At 48.7% G+C, this 17031-nt stretch overlaps 3 protein-coding genes across 3 annotated transcripts; all 3 read left to right on the top strand.

Moving 5' to 3' along the window:
- Positions 1-259: 259 nt before the first annotated feature.
- Positions 260-1072, top strand: FSST1_008836 (uncharacterized protein; the record flags this gene model as incomplete). Its single annotated transcript, XM_083225756.1, has 1 exon — positions 260-1072. The coding sequence occupies one exon, from the start codon at positions 260-262 to the stop codon at positions 1070-1072; it is 813 nt and encodes a 270-aa protein (XP_083084797.1).
- Positions 1073-1421: 349 nt separating this feature from the next.
- On the top strand, positions 1422-6581 carry FSST1_008837 (uncharacterized protein; the record flags this gene model as incomplete). Its single annotated transcript, XM_083225757.1, has 2 exons — positions 1422-2140; positions 2225-6581. 2 exons carry the CDS (start codon positions 1422-1424, stop codon positions 6579-6581), a joined length of 5076 nt encoding a protein of 1691 aa, XP_083084798.1.
- Positions 6582-10799: 4218 nt separating this feature from the next.
- On the top strand, positions 10800-15548 carry FSST1_008838 (uncharacterized protein; the record flags this gene model as incomplete). The annotated part of the gene is made up of 1 exon (XM_083225758.1): positions 10800-15548. One exon carries the CDS (start codon positions 10800-10802, stop codon positions 15546-15548), a length of 4749 nt encoding a protein of 1582 aa, XP_083084799.1.
- Between the last annotated feature and the right edge of the window lie 1483 nt (positions 15549-17031).

Genomic DNA, 17031 nt, shown 5'->3' on the forward strand with positions numbered 1-17031 from the left:
GTTTTCGAGATTTGAAAACACCAAGCAATCACCTCACGATAAGACTCGACGAAGGACAAGCGCTAGAATTATGGGTGCGGATGCCTAAACCCGGAAATTACTACCCACAATCCCTGTTCTCTAAGATTACCCGGTGAGGTAGAGTCTCGTTCTTAAAATCTCACCAAGCCCGACTTCTCACCGCACACACTCTTTTGTTGCACAACAGTCATTTCAACATCGTCATTCGTTTAATATCTAATTCTCAACCAACAATACAATGCATTTCTCAACCGCTTTTGCGGCACTTGTTGCCCTTTCCGGCTTCACCTCTGCCGAGCCCAACGGCTGGTCCAAGACCAAGGAAGCCGAGGATAGCCCTTCTAAGCTTGACGACTGCGGCTGCTGGCCCATCTACCAAGCCATGCTCAAGTGCCAGAAGCTCAAGTTCCCTGAGGAGTCAGCCGAGGACTGTGTTTGCATTCCCAACCCCGACGGCTGGTACGGCTCCATGGACGGTTGCCGCACTTGTCTCTCGTCCAACACGAACGAAGATTTCTTTGACAACATGGCCAAGCTCGTTACGCAGTTGTTTGTCTCTTGTACCAACGCTGGTGGCGCTGTATACAGTGATGGCAACAGCATTTGCGCCAGCAACTCTTTCCGAGAGGCCTGTGTTTCGCTTGGTACTGATGGAAAGGCTAGTTGGGCTAGCTTCGAACAGGGCGATACTACTGGCAATGGCACCTATGTCCTGGATATTGAGGAATATGGTGCCAAGAAGGATGCCTCCACTTCAGTGACGACTGCAAAGACTGCTGAAAAGACATCTGCTGCATCTGCAGCTACTGATTCTGCCGATTCTACCGAGACCGAGACAGAGGCCACTGATTCCACAAAGACTGATGCCGAGACCAAGACCACAAGTGTTGGAGCGGCTGCTACTACTGGCACCTCTGAAGCCGCTTCTGCAGCTCAAACTCCTGCTGCTTCAGACACCACAACACCATCTTCAGCTATGAAGCTTGCTGGTGCTCAAGCTGGAGCAATGGGGCTTATTGTCGCTGTTGTCATTGGAGCTGGATTATTCTAAATGCTTGCAGGTCCAGTTCTACTTAGAATATGAGTTAGAGATATGTACTTACTAGTTGTCAATGTATACTTTTTAATGATCTGCAAATTTGATTCTAAATTGCATGCCCATATCATGGAATAGTTCTCGTACTTTGCACCACCTAAGAGTTGCTTCATAAGTTCCTTTCTTGGTAACATGTCAGCCACATATTACTTGTTTGAGAAAGCGCAATACGATTAGTCAGTCATCTCTCTTACCCCGCTTTATCATCTCGACGGCAAGTGAGGCTGAGGCAGTTCAACGTTGACTGATAAAGATCGAAACACTTGTCTCTGGTGGTTCCATATGACCTACAATCAGGGAAAGGATGGCTTTGCAGAGTCACCAAACCAAAACAGGCACAGACCCTATCGACTCTGAGCCAGCGTCGTCTGATAACTTGCTGGCGATGGGCATGAGTCAGCTTTCTATATCCTCAGACCTTGCCAAACGTTTGTTAAGAAGCGGATTTCTCCCGGATAGCCATGATAGCATCACCAAAACTGAAGCTCTGGTATGGGCTGTCGAAAAGAAGCAGACCGAACTAGTGCAGGAGCTTATCAGCCATGGAGCTGATGTGAACCTGCCAGCTGAGGACGGCTGGACCTGCCTGAATCTTGCTGCCGGCAATTTCGATCCTGAGACTTTGCATGTTCTGCTTAGAAATGGTGCGGATGTGTCTACTACTACTGGAACATCTGAACGTACGGCACTCCACTGGGCCGCAGACCTTGGGGATTTAGAAGCAGTGAAAATTCTTATTTCTCATGGCTCAAATGTTGAGGCGCAAACGATTCAAGGAAGCGGTCCTTTGCATCTAGCCGTTGATAATGGGAATGTACAAGTTATTCAGGCGTTGCTGGAAGCCGATGCCAGCATCCAAGGTGTCGATGGCGAAGGATGGAGCCCATTGCATGTTGCGTGCAGAAGAGGACACGAAGGTGCAGTGCAGCTTCTGATCGAGCGCGGTGCAAACATGGCTTTGAAATGCAAGCAGGATCACACTCCCTTACATACCGCAGCCCTTTCTGGGCAGCATAAGGTTGTGTAAGTACAACTCATGCTCGAACGCGAGCTATCTGCTGGCCACAAAACGGGAAATGAAACGCTGACATTGACCGTACATCGTAGCAAACAGCTTCTCCAACATGGAGCAGACGTCAATGTGACCGCTACTGAGATGGAAAGAAGCGTTCTCGATTACGCTGTGAACGCCAATTCTGTAGCTACCGCCCAAACCTTGTTGGAGCACGGTGCTAGTATCGAAAGCTGTGACATCGGTGGCATAACGCCTCTCATAGCAGCAGTTCTTTACAATGCCATAGAAATGGCCAGCTTCCTTCTCGACCATGACGCAAATTTTGAAGCATCGAACAATGGCGGTAAAAGACCATTGCACCTAGCCGCCGAGAAAAACTTTGGACAGATGGCGCAGCTCTTGCTTGAAAAGGGTGCAGATATTGAGGCAAGGGCAGATTCGAAGATCCATGATGATGAGATAGTAGTAGAAGGCATGACCCCATTGTTGGTAGCTGCTAGATTCGGGAGAGTTGAAACTTTCCATATACTTGTGGATCATGGTGCCGACGTCAAGGCAATTAGTGCTGGCTATAATGGTATACACATGGCTACTATCGGACAGGCCAAATCTCTGATACGATTCTTTGTCCAAGAAGGGGTGGCTATTGATGCTAGGACCATGGATGAAGGAAGCACGGCACTCATCAGAGCGGTCCGGGATGGTTACCCCCAGATCGTTTCGTTACTGATCAAACTGGGTGCCGATGTGAACGCATCCAACAATATCGGCTGGACTTCTTTGCACTTCGCCGCCGAAAATGGCTTTAAAGATGTCATCGAAATACTGTTGAAGGCTGGAGCTAACCCAACTGCCGAGACCCTTGACGGCAAACGACCACGAACGATCTCGTGGGAAAATCTCCACGATGAAGTGACAACGATATTAGACGGAAGTGTGCCAATATCACTGGACGCGCGGAACAAGTCACACGCTCGAACCCTATCCTCACTCTTCTATGCCGCCATAAACGGTCATTTGAACAAAATTTCTCAAATACTGGATGAGGGAATCGATATTAATTCGCTGGACGCTGATGGCCGAAGCCCTTTGTCACTGGCTGCTGAACATGGATGGAGTGACATTGTTCAAACCCTAACAGGTAGGGATGCCGATCCAAACGTGCAGGACAATTATGGTGCATCGCCGCTTTGGTGGGCATCAAGATATGGTCATGCAATGATTGTCGAGCATCTCCTGGATAAAGGGGCACATTTCGATAGCCCGGACGCAGATGGCCAGTCACCTCTCTCCGTCTCATCACAAAATGGGCATTTGAAAACCGCCAAAACTCTGTCGGAACATGGGGCCAATCCTAATTCTTGTACTCACTATGGGAAAACACCCCTGCTATTTGCAGTCGACAACGAGCAGTTGGATATGGTGAAGCTGCTCCTGGGCTCCGGAGCTGATATCAACTATAAAAGCCCACATGGGGATTCAGCGCTATCGTTGGCAAGAGAGCGTGGGTTCGACGATATAGTGAATACTCTCAAAGCCCACCCGAACTTGACCATAGACGAGCCAGAGGTTAGGGTAAGGTCAGAAAGTGCAACAAATCCGCCCGTGACTCCCATTGAACTAGTTTCTGACGTTTGCCTGAAACGCCATTCGATGTTGATAGATGCTGCACGAAAGGGTCAAATCGCGATGATCAAACGACTGATCAAAGCAGGAGTTGACCCAAATTCCTCTTTCGGTCGCGAAAATCCTCTCTATGAAGCTGCCACTCGCGGACAACCTGAGGCAGTAGCTATCCTTGTAGAGCAGGGAGCCGTTGTCGATCCGGATGATGGATTTCGCACCCCTTTGGTAGCTGCAGCGTCTTATGGCTTTACGAGCACAGTTAAGTTACTTCACAGCCTTGGAGCTAGTATTGAGGCGGGCCAAGAATGGGGTCAAACGCCCTTAGCGGAAGCCGCACAAAATGGGCACGAGACAACGGTGTCGTTGCTTCTGCAACTTGGTGCAAAGACCGAAGTAAAGGGCGACTACGGAAGAACGCCACTACGGAATGCCGCTTGGAACCGACACGTAAACACTGTAAAGCTTTTGGTTGAACACGGAGCCAATATAGAGGCCGCTGACCACTACGGCCTCACCCCCTTGATGGTAGCTGTGCGAAATGGAGACAGAAAACTTACCGAGTTTTTTCTTGAGAAAGGGTCCCAGATGAGGCCAGAGTCTCTGAAAAACTACTCGCCTTTGTGCTTTGCAGCTTACAATGGCGACGAAGCCATCGTGGATTTACTCCTTGATCACGGGGCAGATGTGGACTATTTTTCGGATGGAAAGTGCACCGCACTACATATTGCAACACATCGAGGTAACCTCATGGTCATGAAAATGCTGATTGAGGCCGGTGCGAATGTTGATCTGAAGGATGGTGATGGCAGAACTGCGTTATCATTGGCAAAGGAGAGCTCTAACGATGCCACAATGAGATTATTATGTCGAGCGAGCAGCCTACGACGAGACAGTCACCGAGAACGGAGAAAGGCTGATGAAGTGGATTTCAACAAGAAGGACTACTATCAATATCAGCCCTTGATGATGGATGATTCCATCCGCATCATCGAGCTGTATCCAGGCAACCCTGGGGATATAATGGAGTTTGAATTGGAAGAAGTTTCACTTGCTTCTAAAACTCCCTTCGAAGCCCTTTCTTATGAGTGGAAAGAAAGGTATGGGACGATACCAGTTCAATGCGACGGACAGAAAATCCTCATCACTCCCAATTGCAAGGCAGCCATGGAAAGACTTCGGCTGCGAGACAAGTCAAGATACTTGTGGATAGATGCTATATGTATCAACCAGACCCACGATCAAGAGCGAAATCAGCAAGTTGCCATAATGGGAGAAATATATCGAGCTGCTGACAGAGTTATTATGTGGTTTGGAGAAGAGACAGAAGCCATTGAAACAGCTTTCGATTTGCTGCCAAGAGTGGCCAGAGCACAACGTACGCTTTTGCAGGAAGCCGGGAACTTGCCAGTTGAGGAAGGGTTGGCAGAAGAAGTAGAAGACCCTGAGACTTTATTGAACGGTATGTTCAAGGAAGAGAATGTGATGGAGGCCTTTGACGATCTGATGCAGCGAACATACTGGACACGAGCTTGGATTCTTCCCGAAATCGTGATCGGTGGCACCAGAGGCATCGCTATGTGTGGCAATCAATCTTGCGATTGGGCGACCCTGAAGTACGGTATGCCTATCTACAAATTTTGTAGATTTGGTCAACCACCTATTATCTTCAACAGCGGCCTGGTTGGTGAGTTGGGACTAGAGGCTGAAATGCTTTTTGAAGATGTCGTTTTCATACTCCACACTCTGGAAGCTACTGACCCTCGTGATAAGATATTTGCATCACTGGGGCTTGTATCACAGGGACGGATATCAATTGGCAAGAAACTAGTGGAACGCCCTGTTGCTGACTACACAATGAGCGTACAGCAAGTCTTTGTACATGCTGCTCGTTATATGATTGATGTCGGTGGCATCTTCTGGGCCTGGAGGCTGGGCATCCAACGCAGCACGAAGGAGATTGACAATTTGCCTTCATGGGTTCCAGACTTCAAACGAAGACCTGCAATTGCGGAAATCAACCCATTCAGAGATGTCAAGCCATCATGCAAATTGGATATCAAGGAGGATCCGATAACTACCGAGACTTCTCTGCGAATTAGTGGCTGTATTGTTGACAAGATTGTGTTCAAATTGACCCTGAGGAGAGACCTTGAGATCTCAACCATTCTTTTGCTGGCTGTCGATGCACTTGCAAAGACGGGCCGCAGCATATACGGCACGTACCCGGTTGGGGAGGGGTTTAACCTTGACAGCAGCACCGAACATTCAGGGAAGGGAAAGGGTGCCGAGGGCTCGCTGATGAGGAGCACAAACGCAATGTCGCTTTTCAACACCATCGCCTCTTTTGAAGACAAGTTGAATAATGAAGATAAAGGCGTAACACCAGAAAGGATATTGCCCCTTCTGACGGGATACCTGATCTGGGCACTCTCGACGAACAAGGACACGCCAGGACTGTCGAAAACAGCACCAGACTACGCAGAGCAATTCGCAGAGAGGTGGGCCGAAGAATCCGATGAAGCTTTTGCCGATTTCGAGTTGGATAATCTCAAGCTTGTGGAAGATGTGTTGAGAACAGATAAAGATCTGATTTACACAGAGAATGGTTATTTTGGTCTAACAAACCCTGGAGAAGCAGAGGTTGGTATGGTGATAGCGATAGTTGGAACTGATGCTACATTGCGGTTGTTGAGAAAGAAGGAGGATACAACGCCATTTTATGAATATGTCGACATGGTTTTCTTGAACACTATGGGTCAGGAAGTTGATAAGCTGGAACATATGTTCCGAAATGTCACCCCAGAGAGATTAGAGATACGCTAGCAGATGTAAAGGAGATAATTGATAAGTATCGCATAAGGCGAGCGGTTAAGGCTATAGGCCATGCTACGATCGTGAATCTCAGCTATTACACCCGAAAGGGAATAGCCTCTCCTTTGGCCCTCTAGTTTCGAATGGTCGGTTAAGTTCAAGACTTAAAGTTAGCACGCTCTTGGTCTAGTCTAGTATTTGAGAGAGGCAAAAGAAAACCGATAGTCTTTTAAAACCCCTGACTAAATCGAGGTACAATACCATTCAATCAACGCTAAGATATATCCTGTGAAATGAAGCGGAAAAAGGAAGCAGCCTGATAATCCCGTATTTATTCATGGCAATTCCCATGCTTTTGTCATTTTGACCTCCCCTAGGGCGAGACATTTCCACTCTTTTATTGCCAACTATCGACACTCGCTTCCACTAAAACGATTGCCAAGAGCTTTGCCGTCGCCCTATTCGCAGCCACAGCGGCTGCTGGACCTTGCAGACCTGGCCAAACAACAACTAGTGATTCAATCACTACTGAGGAACCTTCTGCTACTACCACAAGTGTTGTAGAACCTTCTGGTGAAGCAATCATCTTGTAGACCAACCCCAACACAAGTCTAGTCCCGCTTGAACGTCGTCACAGTCAGCCCGTTCCCAGTGTAAGTACAGCTCATAAACATTCGAAGTGATGTAAACCAAAAAAGAGCAAAGGACAACCACGGTCGTTAAACGAGAACTCGCCGTCCGTATCCCAACTGATAAATATACAGGCCAGCCAGTCATCAACACTCTCAACCGCCGCTACAATCCAACCAACCAGTACCCCTGCTTATGTTACGTACTGTAATTCCCCGGGGCATATTACGAGGCTTGTTCAGAGGCTGGTGTCACTGCTTTTACCACCACAATCCCTACTCAGACCAGCACGACAGAAACAACAGTTACGGATTGTCCTATGCGAAAGATGGCGAAGAGAGCTGGCCAGGCCGTGGGATATGAGTTTGAGGATAACTGGGAAACATACAACATGCCGGGATACAAACTGTTTTAGAGTAATGTGTACTGCTGAACTTTGGATGATGTCAATGGTTTCACTCAGACAGTCATTGATTGAGGCAATAGCTAGAGCCTGAAATAGCAGCCAAAATCATACCATGGCCCAGAACGCCGATGAATACCTGACCCAACTCATTACGGCATCTCCGCTACTCTCGCAAGCCACTATGGCCTCAATATAACTGACAGGGGTATCGGAGAAACATTTTTATGCAGGTTTTTTCATATCAGGTTAGCATTGTGTAACTGACAAGGGTATCGAGGAAACATCTTTATGCAGGTTTTTTCATATCAGGTTAGCATAATGTAACCGACAGGGGTATCGGAGAGACATTTTCATGCAGTCTTTTTTACTTCAGGTTAGCATAGTATGACCGACAGGGGTATCGGAGAAACATTTTCATGCAGGTATTTTTGTCATAGGTTAGAACTTGGTGTTTCTGGTACTTTTTTTCCCAACGAGCCGATTACGGAGCGTTTGAGACAGTAGGTACAGATCGAGATTGAGGCATCTCAATTCGAGGAGTGACTGAATCCCGTCTTAAGGGATCGGAGCTATCAACAGTTAGGGAAAACGGCCCAAAAGCCACCAATATCAAGATACGTTCTAGCCTGCTTCTCCCTTGACCTGTCAATCCATCTTTTGGCAGAGTCTGTGCGAAACGTGGCTCTGGAGCAGATGCCAGTCCAAATATCTCGTAACACGACAAATGATCATATCATACTACAATCAAGAGTGACGACTTCCATCTGCGTCAAACTTAGGTGCCGAGATTCGGTAGACCATGCAGTCAAAGTTTGACTGGAATGTAATGAAAATATGTTCTTGATCAACCCTTGTCTGGGACGTCAGAGAAAAGTGACAAGCGAAATTTGGTGGAGCAACAGCTCCGACACCACCAACATCAAAGGTGTTTCAATGTGGGCGACATCGTGCACATGGTGATACGACGGCTGAAATGCATGTGCGCTAAATAAGACAAATATGTCAGTCGATCGCTGAGACCTGCTCCACAAACAAAGTATGATAGGCCCTGTAAGAGCTTGTGGCGTCCCCAGGATGGCTTTTAATATAGTTAATTGGCGAGATCTACTGGTCTCAAGACAAAGTTATTTCCGTCGGGTTACACAAGGTGGGATACTACCTCTGCCAATCTCTTTACATTGGCAGACCATGTCTTTATGTTTATCTCACAGATCAAGTGGTCATTGACTGAGGTGTCAGTTAACCCTTGGCCCAGTTGCAGATGGTCATTTGTTGCATAAGTATTTAAGCCATATAATATGCAAAGTTAAAGCCAAGAGATAGGGCGAAAACAACTATGTCAGACAGCTTGATGGTATCGCTCACGTTGTATGATTTCAAACATTAATAGCCATTGGTGAGTTGAGATATGGTTTTCGTATCTGAACATCGATCACCACCGGCAATCAGGTGATTACCCGCACACGAGACACGTATAACCCCAAATGAGAAGGGAGGACTTGAAACAAACTCAGATATTTGTGAGCTTAGCCGACGTTACACAACATGTCATGATGGAGGAGCACTGCTACATCGCATATAGTGGCCTTTTAGTAAGACATTATAGAAATAAAGGCAAAGTCAATGGCTGAGGTCTCGGCACACTCCACTTAAAAACTGCTTATAGTCCAGCTGTACAAGGAATATTGCACTGCCTATGTGGCGTGAAGGAATGTAATAGGTACTGACGAAATATCAGATCATCCTGTCAAGCGAGAGTCCAAGGCAAGAGATCTTAACACTGCCTCTAAACATACCTCTTCTTGTTAGTAATATCTTAGTTTGAAAAAGTTAGGTGGGGACTAGAGTTAGCATTTCGCAGATTTACTCCGATTTGGAGCCAGTGAAAGCTCTCAACTGATACTGACCAGCCAGTGATACATACGACAGACCGCCTGAGAGGTTTCACCCACGGGCGGAGAGCCGAAGTCAGGGCGTGTCCGATTATAACCGCAGAAACAGTCTTGGTGCTGTGGAAAAGGGTCTAGAGACACGATTCGTCTCACATAACACTTCCAGCCAGTGCAGTCTCTGGACCCACATCTGAGATCTAGGAGGGAAAGGTGATCGAAGTGGGCTTAAACAAAAAGGCTTCTGTTTTCATGCAGAAATTGCAGAAGGTATGCTATATCGAAGTCTATGATGATGATGAAATGACAGATGTGACAGCCAACTTTTAGCCGTTTCCCCTGCTGAAAGATACAGATGCCGATGAACACATTGCTGGTTCTTGTAATCAAGGGGTAATTCCAACATTCATGCATTGAAAGGACCAAATGAACAAAAGAAACAAATAGATATGATTCTATGATAGTTGTTCCATAGGGACGTCTCAACAAAAATGGTTATACATGACTATACGACCGGAACAGTATATTAAACTACATATAGAAGGCAACGTAAACTAACGCCGTTGTTATCGAGACTCCTGCGTGGCTGTGTTAGGTGGTCTACAACTGTACAGTGTGGCAGTCTCAGTGGACACCTAGAGATGTCACTCATACCCTTTTGTTTCAAGTCAGACACGGGAATGAAACGGCCGTTCAAGCGTGATTGGACATTCATCAAATGAAGATCTAACAACGTCTTCTGAACATACCAGAAATGTTAACACTCGTGTCTGTTATGCTCAATACACTTGCCAGTAATCGAAAGAACAGAACTTCATCGGGTAAACAACATTCGCCCCTTTTTTGAGAACTCTCATTACTGAAAGAATGTGTCGCGTAAAACACTCCCGGTTTCGTACGGTGCCAGCTATCGCCTTTCACAAAAACCATCGTGTCGCAGACCGATCTTGGTAGAATCAAGTATTTATCTCGATGCTGAAATGTCTCCTGCATACCAGATCCGAGCACCTCAAGAATCTAGAGCCGCATTGTGAGTCGACTCAAGATGCCGAGTTCCGTCTAATCAAACATCTCCTTTCACATCGTCTTGAACTGGCATCTAATATCCTGTTACCGAGGGGAGAACGATGTTAGGCACGCCTGCGTGTTGTTTGTGTTGTGGTTCACAATAGCCTTGTGATGGGTATATAGTATTGGGCTTCACCCCACGATAACCTCATTGCATTAATCCCAGCATTCGTTTCAAACTCGTCACTCGTTACGATCTTCCCACCTGTTTAACGATCTACGAACCGATATTTAGCCATGACTCATACAATGAGTTGGCGAGCTTTGACGGCTATCACTCTCACAGCCATCACCGTCTCTGCCTATCCCTTCCAATCCTACAACCATGTATCTCGCTCAAACAAACATGTCTACTGCCCTATATCCGAACTCTGCACATGGGGAAGCTGTACTGACACTACCATCGGCCTTGATCCCAAGAACTGTGGTACGTATGGCAACTCATGTGAGGCGGGAGAGATCTGTGTCGCTGGCGAATGCCAGCCACTAGATATCGGAACCCAGAATTGCGACACTGCATGCAAGCCTGGTCAGTGGTGCAATGATGGCAAGTGTGTTGCTATTGAGATTGCAGCCAACGCTCGACTCTGTGGCAAAGATCATAAAGACTGCGGTGCAGGAGCAATTTGCATCAATGGACAATGCCAAACTATCGACATCGACCCCGAATCTAAATCCTGTGGACCCAAAAAGGTTGCTTGCGACGCCGGAACCTGGTGTCTTGATGACTCTTGCATCCCATTCATCCTCGGAACATACCCTCAATCCTGCGACAAGAAGACTCCCTGCCCACTTGGCTCATCCTGCCATCACGGACAATGCCAACAAATCTCCATCTCGGCCGATATTTACAATTGCGGTGAATCTGCTAAGAGCTGTATCGCTGGCCAACTCTGTGTTTCTGGATCTTGCGAGTTTCTCTCGTTTACAGAAGAGAAATACCAGACTGAAGCTTGTGGTAAATCTCATGGACCTTGTGATCCTGGCTTCTTTTGTTGGGAGAACGAGTGCTTACCTATCAGTATCTCGACTGATGGCTCTCACTGTGGCAAGAGTAACAAGGGATGTGGCGCGGACGAGATTTGCATCTCGGGCATCTGCGCCAAGAACCTCTTCAGAGAGACCGACACATCCGTAATTATCTGCACTGCCGACTCCTCGGGATCAAGCGGCCGACCCCAAGGACCCTATGGTTCTGGTGGCAAGACATCAAACCAGGGATCTAACGGCAAGGGTGACTCTGGCGGATCCTACCAAAATGGCGGTACTTCGGGTCGCCCTGGTGGTAAGCCATATGGAAGTGGCTCTTCACAAGGAGGCTCTTATAACCAGGACGGGTACTATGTGGATGGCTCTGGAAAGCCCCAGTACGGCGACGGTGACGGCAACGGCAACGGTTACTATCCTGGAACCGGTTCTGGACGCCCAGGTTACGGTTATGGTCCTGGGTCACGTCCAGGCTCCGGATCTGGTAACAAGGGAGGTCCTAGCAACTTCGGTCCTGGTCGTCCAGGCCCAGGCAGCAATGGCACAGGCTCTCCTGCTCCAGCTTGCGATCCCGACTGTTCCTCCAATGAGATTTGTGTTGGAGGAGAATGTCTTACCGTCTCCGATCCCTTGTCTTGCGGTACCTCTTCCGGTCTAACCCGTCGCCAGCGCCAGGAGTGTCCACCAGGTTTCGCCTGCATCAATGATCGCTGCGTCCCTGTCGACAGTCCTGTTGACTGTGGTGGATCAGATTGTCCTTTTAACTATGCTTGTATAGACGACGCTTGCGTGGCTCTTGGAGATCCCGCCAACTGTGGTGGTGAGGTTTGCGCCAGTGATGAGATCTGCTTGGCTGAGACTTGCACGTCGAACCCAGATCTGGCCAGCTGTATCGGCATCGTGTGTCCTACTGGACAGAGATGTTTGGCAGGTGACTGTGTTCCAGCTGGTACTGGTGTTAATGGTAACCCTCAGGGTAACGGTGGTCGACCCGGTGGTGACATCGGTGGAGACGGAGATGGGCCCGATGCTCAGCCAACCCGAGACAGTGGCCGACCTGGTGACGGTGGTGGAGACCCTGACGATCAACCATCCCTGACCGTCACCGTTTCTGGGTCTGTCACGGTGATTCCCAACCCCAATGCCACCGACAGCGCTACAGACAGCGTAACAGACAGCCCTACAGACAGCCCCACAGACGGTGCTACAGACAGCCCTACAGACGGTGCTACAGATGGCGCTACGGGTTCCACGACTGGTATCCAGGGCGAGCCTGAGGATAACGACCGTACTACGACCTTTGGTATCATCACTGAGGGCAGCACCACCATCACGTTTCCCATCAACCCTACTCAGACCGGCATTGCCTGTTCCGTTGATAGCGACTGTGCTCGCGACACCGCATTGTGTATCGTTGCCGGAATCAATGTCTGCATTTGCAAAGATGCTGTTTGTGTTGTTGATCCAGATCTTACTCCAGGTGACCCAACTACCACCAGAGGCAATGAAGCAGCCACCACAGATGACTTCCCTGCCCCACCAACTGGAACTACGACCTGCACCACTGACGAGGACTGTCTCGCCGACAGCAACGCCTGCCTCTTCAACAATCAGAACATCTGCCGCTGTATCGATGGTATCTGCATTCAGCAACCCATTACCGGAGACCCCCAGGGAAGGCCTACCTCTAACAACGACCCTGAACTAACTACTCTCGATGGACCGGATGGTGAGCCGACGGCCACTATTACACTGACTGACGACGATGGTTCTGACTTGACTACACTTGATGGTCCCGATGGCGAACCAACTGCGACTGTTACCCTCACTGGTGATAATGAGCCAACTGACGGTCCCGAGGTTACTACAATCGACGGGCCAGATGGAGAGCCAACTGCCACCGTGACATTAACAGACGGAGGCGACCCTGAAGTTACAACACTTGATGGACCAGATGGCGAACCCACAGCAACGGTAACTCTCACAGCAACCGAGCCAGCGGCCACAGAGACTGAGTTCCCATGCACAACAGATGACGACTGTCTGGCCCAGCTTGGTCTTTGCACCACCGATGGTCTCGTCAATCTCTGTGTCTGTGTAGACGCAGTCTGTGTTCTTCCTGATCTAGTTACCGCGAGTACCACTGCTACAGACGGTAGTGGTGAGCCAACTGACACCGCTACCACCACCGACGGAGGAGTTGCACCTACACCCACTACTGCATGCGAGACCGATGACGACTGCGTTGCCAACGTAGATCTCTGTGTCGTTGAACTAGTCAATTTCTGTGTCTGTGTCGATGCAGTATGTGTCATCCCCGACCCTGCTGATGCCACCACTACAGAAGGTGGTGGTGAGCCAACTGATGCCGCTACCACAACCGATGGAGAAATTGTACCTACACCCACGACTGCATGTGATACGGCTGATGATTGTGCTGCAAACGCTGCTCTCTGTCTAGATGGCCTTATCAACATCTGCATTTGTATTGACGCTGTCTGCGTTGCTACGCCCAACGGAGATGCCACTACAACCGGAGTGGTGCCTACAGAGACAGCTGCGCCTTCCTGTTCCTCAGCCGATGACTGTACTGTCAACGTTGATCTTTGTGTGATCCTGGGAGTTAACCTTTGTCTATGCGTCGATGGTCTTTGTGTTCCTGGCAACGGTCCAGATGATGGAGATGATGGTTCTCCCTGCACGGATAATAGCGACTGTACCACCGCAGGATCTATATGTCTCGACAGTGGTGTTTGCGGACCCGACCCTGATGATCCGGATACAACTTCTTGTACAACAGCGGACGACTGCTTAACCAATGTTGGTCTTTGTGTAGATGGACTACTCAACCTCTGTGTCTGCGTGGATGCCGTCTGTGTGTCTCTCGGCCCAGGCAATGGCGGCCAAGATGGGTCTGCTTGTACTGAAAACGACGATTGTACCACAGCCGGTTCAATCTGTCTTGACAGTGGAGTTTGCGGACCTGATCCCGACGATCCCGATACTACTTCTTGCAACACAGCTGCTGATTGTACTGCCAACGCTGGTCTTTGCCTTGACGGTCTTATAAACTTGTGTCTCTGCGTTGACCTTGTCTGCGTGGTTGCTCCTGGAGGTAGTGGCAACGATGGAGACACTTGCACAGACAACGGCGACTGCACTACCGCAGGATCCATATGCTTGGATAGTGGTGTCTGCGGTCCTGACCCGGACAATACTGGTACAGATTGCAACACAGCTGCTGACTGCACTGCCAACGCTGGTCTTTGCCTTGACGGTCTCCTCAATATTTGTCTGTGCGTTAATGCTGTCTGTGTGCCTGCTCCTGGAGGCGGCGGCAACGATGGAGATAGCTGCACAGACAACAACGAATGCACCACCGCAGGATCCATATGCTTGGATAGTGGTGTCTGTGGACCCGACCCGAACGATCCTGATACAACGACTTGCAATACCGCTGCTGACTGCACTGCTAACGCCGGCCTCTGTCTTAATGGTCTTCTCAACATTTGTCTCTGCGTTGACGCTGTCTGCGTTGCAGCACCCGGAGGAGGCGGTGGCGACGGGGATGCCTGCACAACTGATGGAGACTGCACTACCTCCGGCTCTGTATGCTTGGATAGTGGCGTTTGTGGGCCTAATCCTACCAACCCCGGCACAACGACTTGCGGTACAGCTTCTGACTGTACTGCTAATGCTGGGCTGTGCCTCGATGGCCTTCTGAATCTTTGTGTCTGCATCGATGCTGTTTGCGTTGTTGCCCCCGGTGGCGGTGGAGGTGGTGGAGGCGGCAGCGATGGTGCCTCCTGCACGGCTAATAGTCAATGCACTACTGCTGGATCGCAATGTAACAACGGTGTCTGCGGTCCTCCACCCTCAGGTGGTGGAGGCACTACTTGTAGCAGAGCCTCCGACTGCACAGCTAACGCAGGTTTGTGTCTCCGTGGTCTTGTCAACATCTGCCTTTGTATCGGTGGACTTTGTGTTGGATCGCCGTAACGGCCATGAAAGTGGGATAGAGGTGGAGTGACAGATACGTGCTCCGACGCAAACCAATGCGTTGAGGGGGTTTTTGGACTTGTTTATATTGGGCCTGGCCTCAAGTGCACGGCTCTTGGGGACTATACACGTTTGGTCCAACGTTAATTGGGATCTGTTCTATGCGTTTTTAGATAGAACAGAACTGATGGACAGACGGTTCAGCAGAAGGGGGTGTTTTGAACATTCTTGTATTATACTTTGATGGCTACGAGGACATTTAGCATACATCATGCAATGATGTTTTAATGGATCAACTTCGTTCTTGGAATACCATCCTGCATAGGTTGAAGAGACCTTTAGGAATATGGGGCGAGAGTATCCCCTGGTTGTATCGTTGCAGTCACTGCGACATGTATCTTGCCAGCGATCCATAGTGCTATGGTTCAAGTCGATATGCTTATGGAAGATATATTGACATTGGAGCAAAGGGATACCTGACAATAGATTTATTAATTTAGTCCCATGTGTTTCCAGCTACCGAGCTTTCTGGCACGACTGAGGACAGTACTAACTGAACTCCATAATGTACTTGTGGACGCTATCTAGTAGTGATTCTTCTACTAAGCCGTACACACAGGATATGCTTTGTCCACTACCTAAGCCCCAATGCGATACGACGTTAGTCAAAAATCTTTGTAACTAGTCGATGATGACTTTCAGAGTATCTTAGGGGTGGTTTAGTAAAGGATGTGTGCCATGGCATCCTATCTGTTGTTTGGATACACCGATTTCTGATGATAGCGTCAACTGACATTCATGCATATCTATTGCCATTGTTCTCCGGTTTGCCTGGCTGAGCATCTTACTTGGGGTCGTTAAGACCGTACGCGGGTTCCTTGCCATCATTCAGTTGGTCGCCGATCGTTCACCTAGTGCTGACTCCAATTGTGCGGTAGTGCAGAGTCTCATGGAGTGTAACGCGCGAAAAGGTATCCATCTTGGTACTGGGGTATTTGTCAAGGCTGCCGTAATCAATGTCAGATGAGTTGGCCGTTTTAGCGTAGGCGATATCGCAGAGATGGATATTTTCTTTCTTTATGCGCTGTCTCATGGGTTACTTTCACTACGAGAAGATGATATGGAAGTAGACGTTGGACAACTCAAGTCAACAGATTCTAACAATGTTTATAGACAGTTTCTACAACTCAAGTCAACAGTTCGCAGAAATAATGATGTAAAGAAAAACTGGTCGGTATATCATTACCACGTTCGTCCCAACCGCGAGCTTGCGGTGTTGTTTAAGCCCGGGAAGAAGTACACGATTCGGAACAAAGTAGGAGACTTGGGCGAGTACGTGTTGATTGATAAGAATGGTCAACCATTCAAAAAAGCAACTCAACCTGGTGTCTGCGGTCTATATCAGGAGCGTGATCCACGCCCGAAACTGAAAACTCTCACTACTTTGAGGTCCGAGAGCCAGTCATTAGACACGTTGACGTTA

This window comes from Fusarium sambucinum, chromosome II (genome assembly GCF_050947815.1).
Source record: "Fusarium sambucinum isolate potato_lamoka chromosome II, whole genome shotgun sequence".
NCBI lineage: Eukaryota > Fungi > Ascomycota > Sordariomycetes > Hypocreales > Nectriaceae > Fusarium > Fusarium sambucinum.